The sequence below is a fragment of the Cyanistes caeruleus genome, chromosome 3, assembly GCF_971803275.1.
Source record: "Cyanistes caeruleus chromosome 3, bCyaCae1.hap1.1, whole genome shotgun sequence".
In the NCBI taxonomy this organism is placed as follows: Eukaryota; Metazoa; Chordata; class Aves; order Passeriformes; family Paridae; genus Cyanistes; species Cyanistes caeruleus.
Window position 1 is genome coordinate 75733318 of NC_141703.1, and position 14965 is coordinate 75748282.

The 14965-nt window shown below is 40.4% G+C and overlaps 1 protein-coding gene across 1 annotated transcript in view; it reads right to left on the reverse strand.

Annotated features, from left to right (window-relative positions):
* Window positions 1-7147: 7147 nt before the first annotated feature.
* Window positions 7148-14965, reverse strand: part of ARHGAP42 (Rho GTPase activating protein 42) — a 142513-nt gene continuing 134695 nt past the window's right edge. The window contains exons 23-24 of the mRNA XM_086882022.1: window positions 12661-12740; window positions 7148-12449 (exon numbers count right to left, since the gene is read on the reverse strand). Coding sequence (XP_086738148.1) covers window positions 12361-12449; window positions 12661-12740 — 169 coding nt within the window. The 3' untranslated portion in view covers window positions 7148-12360. The remainder of the gene's footprint in view (window positions 12450-12660; window positions 12741-14965) is intronic.

A 14965-nucleotide genomic window follows, 5' to 3' on the forward strand; every position in this document is an offset into this window, starting at 1 on the left:
TTTTCCCAATGGGTTACTTGGATGTATAATACATTAACACTTTGTAGACTGTAATCCTCAATGGAAAAATTCTGTAGAAAGACAAATAATCCTTAACTTTGAGACATCTTTGGACTGATATTCATATTTCTCTGTATTTAACATTCAGGATCATGATAGACATAATTTATGCTTTGTTACTATGGTTTTTATTTTTTGAAAAAAAAGGCTTGTGTAAGATTTCTGTACTTTCCTCTTGAGAAGAGGAGCTTTCATCTCTATATTTGTATATCTGAAATAATAGCTTCAAGTATTTTTGCAAAGGTGTTGTTTAGCTACATTGTGTCATGTCCAATAAAATGGTGAAGTACTTGCTTCTAGTAGTGAGAGAAGTGCTTAACTCTTCGGCTACCAGTAGATGTACAAAAAACCACTAGCTTGAGTGGAAGATAGAGCTGCAGAATGGCACTGCTGTCACTGGACACGGGGCTGCAGCTGCCAGCACGAGGCTGGTGGAGCCACTTGTGCTGCAGTCCTACAGAGCAGCTGCTGGGAGGCTGATTTGGGGGGGAGTACTTTGGCAGCTCCAGGTTGGAGATAATACACATTATTTAGTGAGTTCAAACCCATATGGCTGGGATGGGGTAGGGTAGGGGGGGCAGAACTGTTTCCCATTTTGTTTGCAATTCAAACCCTCTACAAGACAGGACACAATACCTTACAAAACCTTATTTAGTTATTTATATATGTATATTTATTCTTACATGGAAGGTCGTTACTTTAATCAAAACTGCAATGGTCAAACTGCCAGCCTATAGAAGCATCAAAATAAGTTACAGTGCATTCCTGATCTGCTGGCATAAACACATACAAAGGGGAAGTTTATTAAAAAGCCTGGCCTGCAGTGCAGAAGGTCTGTGCACAGCAGCACTAGCAAGAGGTGCTGATGTGGAAGCAGAGGCCGTGGCACTGTGGGAGAAGAGGTGCTGGCATGGCACTGCTGGTCCAGATCAGCGAGAATACACCTGAGACACCATTAGCAGAGCAACCTACACTTTGGGTAATAATTTATTTGTAACTATTTAAAAGCCAGGGTTTCAGAATAAATTGTTCCCAGACTTCACAGAGGCGGTGGCTGCATTCATTAGCGTGCCCACACCAAGATCTACCCTCTGAATTGCAAGATGCAGCACAGTGCAGGATGCATCCATCCACCATCCATCCACCTTGGCGTCCTCAATCATGGGGGAGAAGAACTTGTCACTGGTCATTGACCTGGACTGGTGCAGCTGTGCCTTGACTGCACCAACAGGGCACATCACCTCTGGCTTTTAAGGAACTCTCTCCAGTGCTCAGGTGATCCTTTCCTCATCCTTAACATGTTCCACTTTCCACCCTATTGCCTTCTGACGTGGTGTGCAACAGGCAAGGAGTGGGACCCGCAGCCTGGTGAGGGGCACAGGCAGAATGGCTGGGCAACGCCACGTGTCCTCCACCAACAGAGAGACCCGGCCTCTCCTTTCCTGTTCTGAGGAAATACTGACAAAAACCTGGACTGCTAGTTTAGATGCCACCCCTTTCTAAGGACGTGCTGCAGTGTTTGTGTGCCCTCAGAGAAGGATTAGTCATGCCCACAATGGCAATACTTACGGACATCATTTCCACATAATGCAGAACACCTTGAAGGTGATGTTGCAGTTTCATTTCTGAATGTCCTTCTTGTGAATTGATATATTGGATGTTACCAATGCTCCACATACACATCACAAGCAGTTTGACAAGGCTGGGACTTACCACACAGATGAATCATTCTCCTAATTAATTTAGTTTTAAGCATTCCATGCAGTATAAAACAACTGGGGAAGCTGGCATTTAGTCACTACAAAAATACATTAATCTCTTTTAAGTGGAAATTCTATTAGCAGCTAGCACACAGAAGAAAATAATCTTTAAGTCTTTGAGACACTTGAACATCAAGGTGTCAAAGTTAAAGAATGTGGTCCTACGTAAATATGCATTTAGTTGAGCACATCTGCGTTGGTACCTTTATTTAGGCCCCAATTATTTATTTACACAATGACGTTCCTCAGGGTTGACTGGAATGGCTTTGTGTGTGCATGTATGTATCTATATATATATGTATCTATCTATGTATCTATGTATCTATGTATCTGCTCTGTCCCAATTCAGTCTCAATGCACACCTCTTTTGCTCAAGGATAGCTTGAGGTTTTGTTCTTTTTAACAGACATAGAAGGGTATAAAGAATCAAATAAAGTTACTCATTATTTGACATAGGCTGTCTAAACCCTTTGAAGTAGAAGGTTTTGCTTTAACCTTTAGCAGATAACAGTCCCCCTAAATGAGATAATTTTTTTTATTGTGACACCTCAGGCTCCATAATGATGCAGATGCTCTTGAGCCTGACTCATCTCTGCACAGCACAGGTGAGCTTCCTCTTAAACATACTAATGAGTTAAGCAATAATCACTGGCTGCTCACAGGGAAGGCAGCGCTGGTATTTTGTGATTATCTAAATGAAAGAAATAAGTGCTGTCAGAGACCCTGCCATGCAGGAATTCAGATAAAACCATCATTTGCTTTCCTGTGTGTCAGTAATGAAGGTGCTGCAACACTGGAGAAGGCACCAAGCTGAGCCAAGGCTGAGGTGATGCTCTGCGGAGATGCACTCCTAAATCACCCCCTGTGAGCTGCACTGGGTTTGGTGTTACCACTGTTCCACTCAGATGTTCCTGCAGGGAAGGCTGACCCAAACATGTACCAGGGAAAGTGAAAAGTGAAGACCTCTCTTTGTTCCTTCTACCATCAGGAGAGGCAGAAGAGACTCGCACAAATTTGTGAGAGATTCACACAAATGTCACCATGATAAACGCTCTGTCTTGATTTTACCTCTGGATATAAGCTATCCAGCAAAGCTAATTAACTGAAACAAAGACACAATATTCACCTGAGTTTCTCATGCTGATGTGCTTACAGATACCATTATTATGATCATACTTACATTTGGTTTCCCAGTTCATTTAGGAAATATTTCAAGGCATCATTTAAACAAAGATGAGGAAAAAAATATTAAAGCAAGGATTTGGCTGGGGCAGACTTGGTTCTGTGCTGCTCTAAGGGTAAAAATAATTGTGCTAGTTTGTTTTTTATGGTCTGAACTTCAGGGGGATGGGGAGGGAAGGGAGAAGGGCCCATCTGGAAACAAAACAATGTCACAAATCACAGCTGGAAGCCGGTGACACACTCCTATGGCATCCATTGCAGGTTTCCCAGGGAAGGTCTGAGGAGCAGGACATTGTGTGGAATGGCCATTTTTCCCATCCGAGGCAGGCAATTTGTCCTAATTACAGAAAAGAAAAAGCACTTCACAGGACCAAACAAAAGCATCCCTTGACCAACAGCAACAGGAGAAAAAAACTAACTTAAAATGACAATTTAAGATGAGGTTTTATGTAAGGATATATTTGCATAGCAGCCACCCAGCACAACTTGTTTGCACCTAAATGTCTCTGAGATGTCTCCTATCTACCTCCTTCCTTTAGATTTGCCTGGAGGGTGCCCCATGGCCCCCCAGTGTCGTTTATGTCTTTTCTTCTTGTGGATTTTCCCTGCTGAAAGGCATCCTGACTTTTTTGTGGTAATTCAGGACTCACAGTTGTCACTGCTTTCACAGTCTCTGCTTCCAGCACTTTGTGCTCAGCCTCCCAGCTCAGGTGCACTGAAACCCTAACTCTTGTTACCTTCTTGTGAGGCCCTTGCAAACAGAATGTGCTGTATTCTAGGAACCAGTTGTATCCTGCAAGCCAGTTAATTTATTTAGAGGAACACTCCATGGACTGGTCAAGCTCAGGTTTCCTATCCCGCTTCTACCCGGGTTTGGGAACTGTCCTCTGAAAGGCTTCTCACGGCTCTTCCCTGTGTGCAGCTGTCTCACCTGCTTGTGCAGGGTGCCAATGTCTCCCCAGGGCTGCCCCGAGTGTACAGAGTGCCATGAGTGCCATGTCTGGAACATGGAGACCCCCAATGAGCTTGGCTGGAGCCCATTGCTCCTGCTCCAAGCTCTGCTGTGCTGTGATGTGTTGGGCACCTCCCATACCCCACCAAGGGCTGAGCCCCCACCCTCCCAGCCCACCACCTGCTTCTGGGGATGGATCTCGTGGCTGCTGTAGCCAAAGCACAGCACTGCAAAACTTGTTTTGAAAATACCCCAAATCCAGATGTGCTGCACGTTTCCCTTTGCGTGTGTTTGGGGTTTTTTGTTGTTTTTTTGGTAGGAATACAAAAGCAATGACCATCAACAAAACTAAATCGCTGATGTTTTTCATTCAGATGGGACTCTAATCCCTACTAAGGGCACCCAAGAGCCATTAACAGTAATTTTAAATGAAATACACCCGTCCTGGGTCTAACTAATCAGTTCCTCAATTATACTGGCAGAAAGATGTATTCCAATTACCAAAGTACTTTCAAGTGAATTAAGACTCCTTTCTGTACCGGCTGTGGAGGTCACTCAATGTTCCCATGAATCCCTGCATGTTTACATTAAAAAAGCACACCACGATCTTTGGCAAAGGCACTTGCTCTAGGTTAGTTCAGCTTTTGAGCTTGTTGCCATAAATACAATAGAAAAGAAGCCAACCATTGCAAAAGAAGCCAAGAATATCTTTCAATACTTTGTTTCTGTATCAGCGATTAATCCAAATGACATGGGAAAAGTTTTACAAACATGAAATAAAACTTCAAAACATGAAAATGCAGATACCTTATTTACCATGTTGAGTAAGCAGTGTTTGTGTTAGAAAGGTTGGTTTTGAAGGAATCCATCAAGCCAAACTAATGAGAAAATGTTCTGAACTGGCACCTGAACTGACTTTGCCACCTGCTCAGTTTACACCTACGCTGTTTCCTTGGGTCACTGAAGTTTCTCCTTTTTAGGCAGGAGGCTGTGGCCAGCCTGGCTCATCTCAGTACACATTCTATACCAAAGCAATTCCACACATCACTTTCTCCATAGTCAACATTGAAAAAGACAAATTTTTCCAAACACATGAGAATCATGCCCTGTAAGGTGTTTTAATGCAACCAAGTAATGAAATGTGTCTTCAGCTTTTTTGGTAAGAAGCACAGATGCCTCATCCCTTGGGAATTTTAAATTTGGAGTTAATGTGGAAATTCAACACAATTGTGTTGATTCAATGGCAATTTAAGTCTTTTTACATTTAAATGCTCACTGAAATGTCAAAATACAGCATGTCAGACAGAAGTTTCCCAGAAATACAAAAAAAAAAACCCTAAAAAAACCCCAAACAAACTTAGTTATTCCCTGATGCCAAGCAAAATGGGACACTGAAAATGAGTGATGAGAACTATTTTAGAGCTTTGTCTAGACCCCAAAGTAGTGTGCATTCACTCCTGCAGATCAGGGGATCTAAAGCCAAGAAGCCTTTATCCACATGGAAAAGAGCAGAAAACTCCAACAGAAAACACAACCATTTTATTTCAGATTTTTAACATAAAATCAGTAATGAGCTGTCATTTTTGATGAACTATCAAAATGCAGATATTCTCCATTTCCTCTTGTACCTACTCACAGAGCAGAGCCAAGCATTTGTGGCAGCTCCTACCACTCCTACTTTGGTGGCCTCCAGCAGGAGTGGAGGGGAATGCAGTCCCTAGTGCTGGTCCCAGAGGGAGCAGTGGCAGTGCTGATACAGGCACAGGCACAAGGAGCAGCAGGGCAGGGAAGGTGCTCAGGGCATCTGGCCCTGCTCTTCCCTTATTCCCGAAAGCCCCGCTGGCACCAGGGAGTGATGGTGACAGTTTCCACTGCTATTGTTCCACACCACACCCCAGGGATGGCTCTCTACACCTACAGGACACAGCTCAGCTCTAACTCCTTGCTGCAGCCCCTCTACTTCTCAGGCTTTTCCAGCAGAATCAATACAGCAGGAAGGGGCTTTGCCAGCTCAACTGTATGCCTTGGTCCCAAAGGGAACCTTGCCTTCTCCCTGTCCCCACCCTGCCCGGGACACCAGGATCACATCAAGATGCCAGACTGTTTGGTGACTGCAGGCTGCAGGCGATGTTTTGCTCAGCTCTGAAAGCAGAGTCCACATCTCTTAAATCCTCAAGCAGGCAGAGCTGTGAAATACAGGCTTCACCTCAGAGCAGTTGTTAGAAAGCATCAAAAGGGAAAGACTCTTTCTCCATCTGGCCCATGCTGCTGAGCTTCTCAACAATCTCATTTTTACTTACAGCCACGGTATTGATGTTTTATTTGTCTGTCCCTGAGGTGCCCTGGGCAGAGCTGTGGGCACAGTGCCCACACAGAAGGAGCTGCCAGGAGCTGCCCAGCCCAGGGCTGGCAGGCAGGAGCCACAGCAGCCCGAGCATGCCCGGGGCAGGAGCTGGCTGCTGGCAGCCTGCAGCGCTCTGCACTGTCCAAACCCAAGCACAGGGAACAGGGAAACTTTATCAGCTGGCTGGTTTGATCTTGTTTAAGAAACACAGGATTTTTATTCTGCATCATAACAAAGCCTGATTGTTTCAGGGATATTAAAGTCTCCTGAGTTTCTGGTGAGTTCCTTCAGGTAAAAGGCAAGGCAGGCCACCTCACAGCTCCCTCTGCCTGGGGCACAGCTGTAACTCCAGCCTGAGGGCTGTAAAAACCGAGGCAAAAAGTCTTGGAGAGATGCTGGGGAGAGCATGCAAGGGGACTTGCAGAGATGCTGGGGAGGGCATGCAAGAGGACTTGCAGAGGCCACTGCACTCAGTTCTTGCCCCAGCTGGCAGTGCTGTTGGAATGGAGCTGTGGAAGGCCCTCCCATGAGCCCACCCACCTGCTGAATTCCAGAAGCAAAGACCTCATCAGCGAGATTCTGCCATACCAGGGTTCTGCTTCTTGCTACCTAACATCCAATGCTGTCATTTTCTTTTCCTCAAAGGCCACATCTTTGGAGACTTCCACGTAATCAGGACAGTGTTTGACAGATTATTGTCTGGCATTCACATGCTCATCTACATAAAGCATCCTTAGGGATGAAATGTTACTCTAAAATGCAGATATGGACAGAAGAACAACCAAAGTGTTGTTGGAAAAAAAGAAAAGGCTGAACAAGAGCCCAAATTTCAAACCAATAAAAAACCAGTTTGTGTATAAAGAATTTTATTTTGAAAGACATTTTTTCAAACTTTTGAAATACAGTGTAAAGTACAACATAGAATTATGTCTGCAAAGTCAACTTATGCATGTCATGCTGGTTATTTACATGTAGATATATACAGAGTGCAGATAATTATTGAAACCACACTACAAAATAAACAGAGAGTTCAATAAGATAATTTAGTAGGGATTTATTAAATAGATATTGATTGTATATATTTTCCTATTAAAATACCATATAGTATCTAAAGTAACCCCTATAAACTCTAATACCTCCAAAACTGCCATAAATATGATTGAAAATTGAAACTATCCATGTGCCCTGTTCAGCTGTTCTGCCCTTCGCTCCAACAGAAACTCTTGCAGAGATAATGGTGCTGTCTTTAGTGCCAGAGCTTTGATGACAAGTCCCAATAAAACACTTGCAGAAACCTCAGATGCAAACCAGCTTTCAACTGAGGCATCCAAGGGTTGGAGCACTGTGCTCTTCACTTAAAACAACAAGAATTATCCGATGGCTTATTAAACACTGCCACACACAGGACAAGTAAAGAACCGATATGATCTTCAGGGACTGAATTAGTGTCTGTTTGGATACCAAGCACCTAAATAAAACAAAACAAAGCAAACTCCCAAAGCCCATGCAAAATCTTAAACAAAAAAAGAAGAGACCTCCCAGCCACAGCCTGACTGACAGTGGACTTCAGTGTGAACAGGAGCTGGCCAGGCTGCAGCAGCAGCACCATCTTCAGGGCTCTGTGACCAGCCAGAGAGAGACTAAAGTTGCCTATGGCTTTGATCTGTGGCCACTGAACAATTCATCCAGGCCTCTCTGCTGAAAGAAAGGACAATGCCAAGACAGATCATAGATTATCCCATTAGCAGAATATTCCATCTCCTTTCTGGGGGCTTCTGGCCAGCAAACCCTCACTATAAATTGTCAAAGGTCTGTCTTTGACTTAGAGCTTTGAGAGTTTCCATCAGTGGAGAAGATCCATCCCAGTCTGGAGGATGTGCTCCCCAACTGGGATTTCTCTTCTTGCTGCTCAATCCAAAATTGCACAACCTTCTGCTTTAGGAAAAGAAATATCAAGAACAATGTGTTTTTTAGTGTCATTATTTATTCTGATGCAATCTTATTAAGTAGAAAATAGGCCAGGGGAGAAAAATTAAAAAACCAAAAAAACAAACCAACAGAAACTCCAGCCAAAAAATCCAATTACTGCCACACAGTGCTTTTTTTTTGTTCTTGTAATTACTGTTCTAAACTGCAGAATTTTACAGCTTTTCCCCTCCTAATGTCTTTCCTAAAGGCACACTACAATTCAATCCAATTGCAGGCAAAGAATAGAGATTAGCACCAGAAAATATATAAAAAGAAAATAAGTTACTATTACTATCATAGAATAGCGCTGTTCAGCAAATCTGTGCATCTTTTTTTTCCAGAAATAATTGTACAATGAACATTATAGGGGAGTTAGGGACATAAGTGATAACTATGGTTTAATTTAACAGTTTTGTTACATAGAACTCTAAAGCCAAAATATGGCAAGGACATTTTAATACTGAACTCATAGGAATTACACACAAAAAATGTAATCTTTATCATCATTAATAAAAAGTGTGAATATAGAATATTAATATACTTTACATATTTATCATACAATATATCACTCCTTCACACTATTAATTTGATTCATGCTGTGCTGCAACATGTATCAAAAGGTTTAACAAAGAAAAAACATGGCTAATTATATGCTGTGGGTACAGACATTATTTCTACAAGACAAACAACAACAGCAACAACAATGTATCATCTACCTTGAGTTCTACAGTGATATTTGGAACAAAACTGCTGCAAACCTTTGCTTGTAGAGTGAGTCTGATTTCCATAAAGAATAATAAATCACTACTATGAGCTACTTTAATTCAGATTGCCTAATTTTCTGCTAAGGCATTATCAGAATATTTTACCTCCATTTAAATGCTACATGAATTTCTGATTCTTTGCTATTGCCAGAAGGATTTTTGATCAGGCCTGACAGTATCATCATTAGAGAAGCTTTGATGCTGCCCCCTCCCCCACTTCAGTGTTTGTACCCCTACTTACTCAACTTTCTGATTCACTCTACAGCTTCTTGTAGAGATCAACTCCCTCTTGAAAGGCAGGGAAGAGCTGGGGCACCCACAACCCAGGAGTGAGATCATACAGAAAGTGCTACTATGAGCTGCAGAGAGTACAAGAAAAACCACAGAATTCCAAAAATGAAAACCCCTACACCTGGAGAGTGACTGGCTCACTGTAAGTAAGAATGGGTGTAACCTTTCTCAGTTGGAAATTCCATTTTAAGCTAAATTACTTAAACATTATTTGTGGCTCGTTCAGAAGAAGGGCCTGACAAAGCTGCAGAGCATTACAGAGGAAAACACAGATTTGTTTTGTGAGCAGCACAGGAACAGAATTGTTTCTTATGAAGTTGTCTTCTCCAATCCTAATTTCGCTCTAATGTGAGATGAATACATGGGAGCAGATGAAACACCTCTCCTCCACAGGGATTCCTCCAGGTCTTTCTACAACCTTTCCCTCAGCACTCACAGGCTCTGCTTGCTTAATCTGTAACTGAACTTGGCAGTTTTACAAAAATTTTAATGAACTTGGCATCTTTGACTTCTCTAGCTTGCACTCAGATCAGCTGCTTTCAAAACACAGTACTGGAGAATTCTGAGACACATACAGGGGATGTGAAATTACCTAAGCTTAGGAGTTTTTCCCCCCCACTTATTTTTAAATCAGACTAGAACAAAGCAAGTAAGAGCAAACACTTTCTACATTTTCTATTTCACGATTTGTCAAGAATTCACAACAATTAAGTTGCCCTTGAGAGGTATAAGGAGTAATCAAAGGATATTCAATACAGGTTTGCTACTGACCCCATGCAACAGACAGAAACTGGGATTTTTTTCCCCTGATCACTACATTTTTCTGCCTGTGTGAGATGAGCTAGGTTACCAGCCTCTGCTCAGAGTTCTGCTTCCCTTTCTGCTCCTTTTTTGCCTGCAGCAGCACTTTTTCTGGGAGGTAAACCTCTTGACAGCCTATAGTTTTTTGATTGTGAAATACAGCAAAAGCACAACCAAAACCATGTTGGTCTTCTCAGGTTAATGGCAGTCTCAGGCATAGCTTAGACTAAGAAAATTTGGCTTGCCTTAGAATGAAGAAAGATTCAACTGGCTGAGGAAAGACATCCACTTCCTTTCACATCAGCTCTGGGCAAATCAGATGAGCACAGACATGTCTGCTTTCACTGCCAGTGCCATTTGGAACAACCCTTCATCACAGTGCACTGGGCACAGTCTGGATTTAAGATGAAGTGAAACGTGTTTTGAGATTAATGAAACTGTTTAGGATGAAGAAAGAACCCAGGTCACTCAGTCACTAATGCATGGGGTCTGTCCTCAGCTGTCTGCAGCCAGTCTTGATCAGACTCTGCTTATGAAAAGACCATTTTTGGAACAATGTTCTTCTCTGAGCTTCTCTCTTTCTCTGATCCTCACTCAATATTTGAATTCGTGAGGAGAAAGATCCTGCAGGATTCTGCCACCAGCCTGAAATCCAGCAATTGCTCTGAAGAATTCATGCACTACATATAAGTAAAGAATGTTCTGATGTGCTTGTGTTGGCAATGAGTCTTACTTTTCAATTTAAACAAGAAAAAGGCTATGGAAAGAAAAAAAGCAGCAGGTAAAAAATTACTGATGTTTTTAGCCCTAACAGCAATTCTTCCTTAAACTTCCTTGAAGTACAACTTAGAAATCAGATTGATCTCTGCTACTGAAGAAAGAATTGAGCCTCGACAGATTATGAAACTAAGCCTAGATCACTCTATGAAACACTGAATTCTTTTGGAAGGATTTTTGAAGAAATTCTGAGATGGAGGTTAAATGTCTCAGTTTTCAATCAGGAATGGTAAGTAGCCAAGCAAGCAGTGCATGTTTTCCCTCAAATTGTACAAGAAAACTGCTGATTGAGAAAATTACTTATGATTTCTGGGGTTTTCTTTGACTTGGTTTAATTTTTGTTTTTATTTTATTTTTTCATTTCAGTCCTACCAGGAGCAATCAAAAGGTCTTTACAACACCTTTGAAAAGTAAGGATTTTTTATTCTGTGGAAGGAGACTCTTTGTCAAATATTATAGCTGGAGAAAAAACACTAAGTACTTTTATTGCTACATGGAGCTTTTAGCATTCATAGCTTATAAAATTGGCTAGTTCACAGGTCATTTGTCTTGCAATGGAAAAAAAATGAGTTACAATTTATCTCAGGTTTCAAAACATACTGCTGTTTTTTACTGCTCACTTCACATGGCTACCAATCAGTCCAGATTCAGCATCTCCTTGTTTTCTGCAGATGTTCTGGGACATCTGACAGAGAGAATATCTTCCAGATGACGGCTATCATTGAAATAGAAGTTGTTAACATTATCTATGCTGATACAGAAAGTAGGAAAGAAATCTAACAAGTATTTGAACGAAACATTCATTAAACATATCACATTCTGAATGAGCACTCACTGCACAGGCAGTGTATAAGCTGATATTATCAGTTGCATAAATTCTATACCATATTGTAACTTAATGACTAACAGAAGTTCCAACTTCTGATTTACAGTAAAGTCATTTCTTATTTGAAATGATTAGGATCAATTTTAGAATCAAGTTTTCTAAGGGAGAATTCAGATCACAATAGAAGCAATACTTACATTATGAAAAAGTCCACGATTTTCCATATTAAAAACCACAGATTACAAAAAATGTCATAGAGTGCATTGCCTCTAAATTTCACATTTCTGTGAGCAACATCCTCGGACCTGAAAGTCTGTAGCTAAATAGCAATTTTTTTTTTTTTTATTTTATTTTATTGCTCTAGAGTTCCTTACCCATAAAAGAAGAACATAACAACCTTTTGCAAACAATGGAAGTTATTTAAACAGAGTACCGTCCTCAGCACAAAAACTGTTAACTGTTTCATCACATTCTGTTCCATTGGTAGGGAGCTCTGTAACCTGCAGCTGCAGCATCTGAAGGAAATCTACCACTCAGCTAAGGGGCTGATCCCATATCTGTGTCAGATAAAAATCATAGTGCTTATTATTTGTTACCATGGATACCATGAAGATATTGCTGTCCACTAAAGATTACTAGAGGAAGACAACGTAATTCTCAGGAACTAGTCCTGTTTTGCCTTCATAAGTTGCCTTTAACCAGCCTGGTTCCACTGATGGATACACTGCAAAAAAACATATACACAACTTTTAACATTGTTAAAAATCCCATACATGCTAAATATATTTATTTAGATGATATTTATTCAAGAGCAATTGAAAAAATCAAGGCAAAACCTGAGAGTTAAAAAGGGTAATTACACCCCCATTTGTGATATGGTTCAGGTTTCTATAGGTTCTTTTTAAATATATAAGTCAATGTAAAATAAATCTTACCATTGGAAAATATTGCCCCCTGTGGGAAAGACAGCTCATGACTATGCTCAGCCTTACAGGAATACATGGCTTTTGCTTGTCTGCAAGAAAAAAAATACAGGCTTGCAATAAATGAGATAACAAGGAAAAAGGTGTAAAGGAAATTAAAATCTGGGAAGTATAGGAATAAGCAGATATACAAATGCTATATTATAATAACTGGTTACACAGCAGTTCAGAGGAGTAGAATTATAGCAGATAATAACTTCAAGCTTACTGGAGTTAACAAGCACATTATTGCAGAAAAGAGACTGACATCCCACTTAGATATTCAAACAGGAATATAATTTGGAACTTTTAAAATGTTGTTATTCAAATGAATACTGAAATGAGCACACTGTTTGAAGCAAGCCATGAATTGCCTGGAGAAAAATTCAAAAGTGATAATCAAGTCATTAAAGGTCTAAAACTTTGACCTGTGAGAAACTATTGTTAAGAGGTTTACAGAGGAAAATAATACTTAGAAAGTAAACATGAGACAAATAGGAGTAATGATTCTGTCCCAGAGAAGGAGGACAGAAAAACCTCCTGGGGTCTGGCACTACAATTCTCCAAAGTACAAAATGAAGGTTTGAACATGAAGATGAAAATTAGGAGTTCTCTTTAGATTCCTGCAATTTATCTAATATTTTACTTGAACTTACACACTCAAAACAATTTTACATGAGCCACCAATTATTCTGAATCTCTTTAAACCCACACTAAACTAAGTGAAGATGAACTTGTTGACTGTTTCACTTTCATGTGATATGATGGGGAATTGCCAGCTGAGGTTTCCTTCTAGCCAGGATTTATCTCAATGACCCAATATGTGACCTGTGGAAAAGTTTAAAATTTTCTGCATACTTTTTGAGAGTGTGTATATGCAAGTGGCATGTAATCTATCATGTCTTTCTCCCAAAATAGTGAGATAAGAGTTGCATGATAGATTAATTAACAGTGCCACATCATAAGCATTATCATCATTCATTTGAACCCTTAAAAGGATATGAGAGTGGATGGACATATTCTGAAGTTTTTATGTGAGAGCTTTCCAGAGACTATTTCTCCCTCTGAATAAAAAGCTTTGCTGTTGATTCTCTGACTTACAACTGGACTAAATGGCATGTTTTGCCTTCATCTTAAAGAGAACTAATGACCCCTCAAGGGTTACAATCTCAGGATGAGATTTTCAGAGGAGATTGGGAATTTTGAGTTGTATGATATCCAAGGGGCAGTTTATTTTCAGGGCCCCGGAAACATCTCTGATTTTTAGTGCTGTCATCCTGGTTACATCCCATCAGCTAACTAAAACAAGATGAGCACTGGATCCCTGTTTGTTCACTTAGCTTAAATGTTAGCTTTCCCTCTGGCTGGTGTAGACTGCTTTGAGTAGAGATTTTCCAAAAGAACTCCTTGGTGCCTCCTGCTGTGAAGTTTGCCGTCTACACTCGACAAGACAGGTGTCTTAATTCATTACTCTATATAATCTGTACAAATTTTCACATAATAATCTACATAATGTATATACAGAGGGAGCTTAGATGACTTTACTGAAGGTCACACATAAATGACAATTATTTAATCTCATTTTTTCCTCAAGGTCTACAGAGAGCTCTATTGATGTTCTGATTATCCTGGCCCAAATCAGTAGCACTATGACAGAAGAGCCTGTTGGCATGGGTTGATCCTGGCATGACCCTTTGTTATGCAAACCCAATACACCTGTGTGGCATAAACATGGATTTTACACATATAAAACAGGAGAGTAACTGTTAAAGATTGCTGTAGTTGTAATGAACACAAAGTAGTAGGCAATGAATTTACTAAAGCACAGGGATCATTTCAAATCTGAATAATTTGACTATCAAGACAGGTGCCAATGTTAATAATGGGACATCTCAGTAATACTGTGAAAAAAGACATTTAAGGCAATATTTAAATGTGAGGCACAATTTCTCAAGTCATTCTTGAAATATGACATGTTGTTTTCATTGCCCTTAGAAAAAGTTAAGAAATTAATGCAATTTTCTCCTGTATTCTCTAATGTCTAACAAGCTATTCTGTTTTCAAACTCCAATTTTATGTGATCCAAGTATGTTTACCTTAAAAATAAAAAAATAAAAAAAAGACAAGAAAACATAGACTCTGTCTTGGAATTATACAATTCCAAGAATTTCTAAGGTTGGAAAAGACCTCTAAAATCATCTCCTATGGAAAGAAAAAGGTTCTCAGCACTTGACATTTACATAGACAGAGGAATACAAGAAGTTAGTTTCCCAAAAGC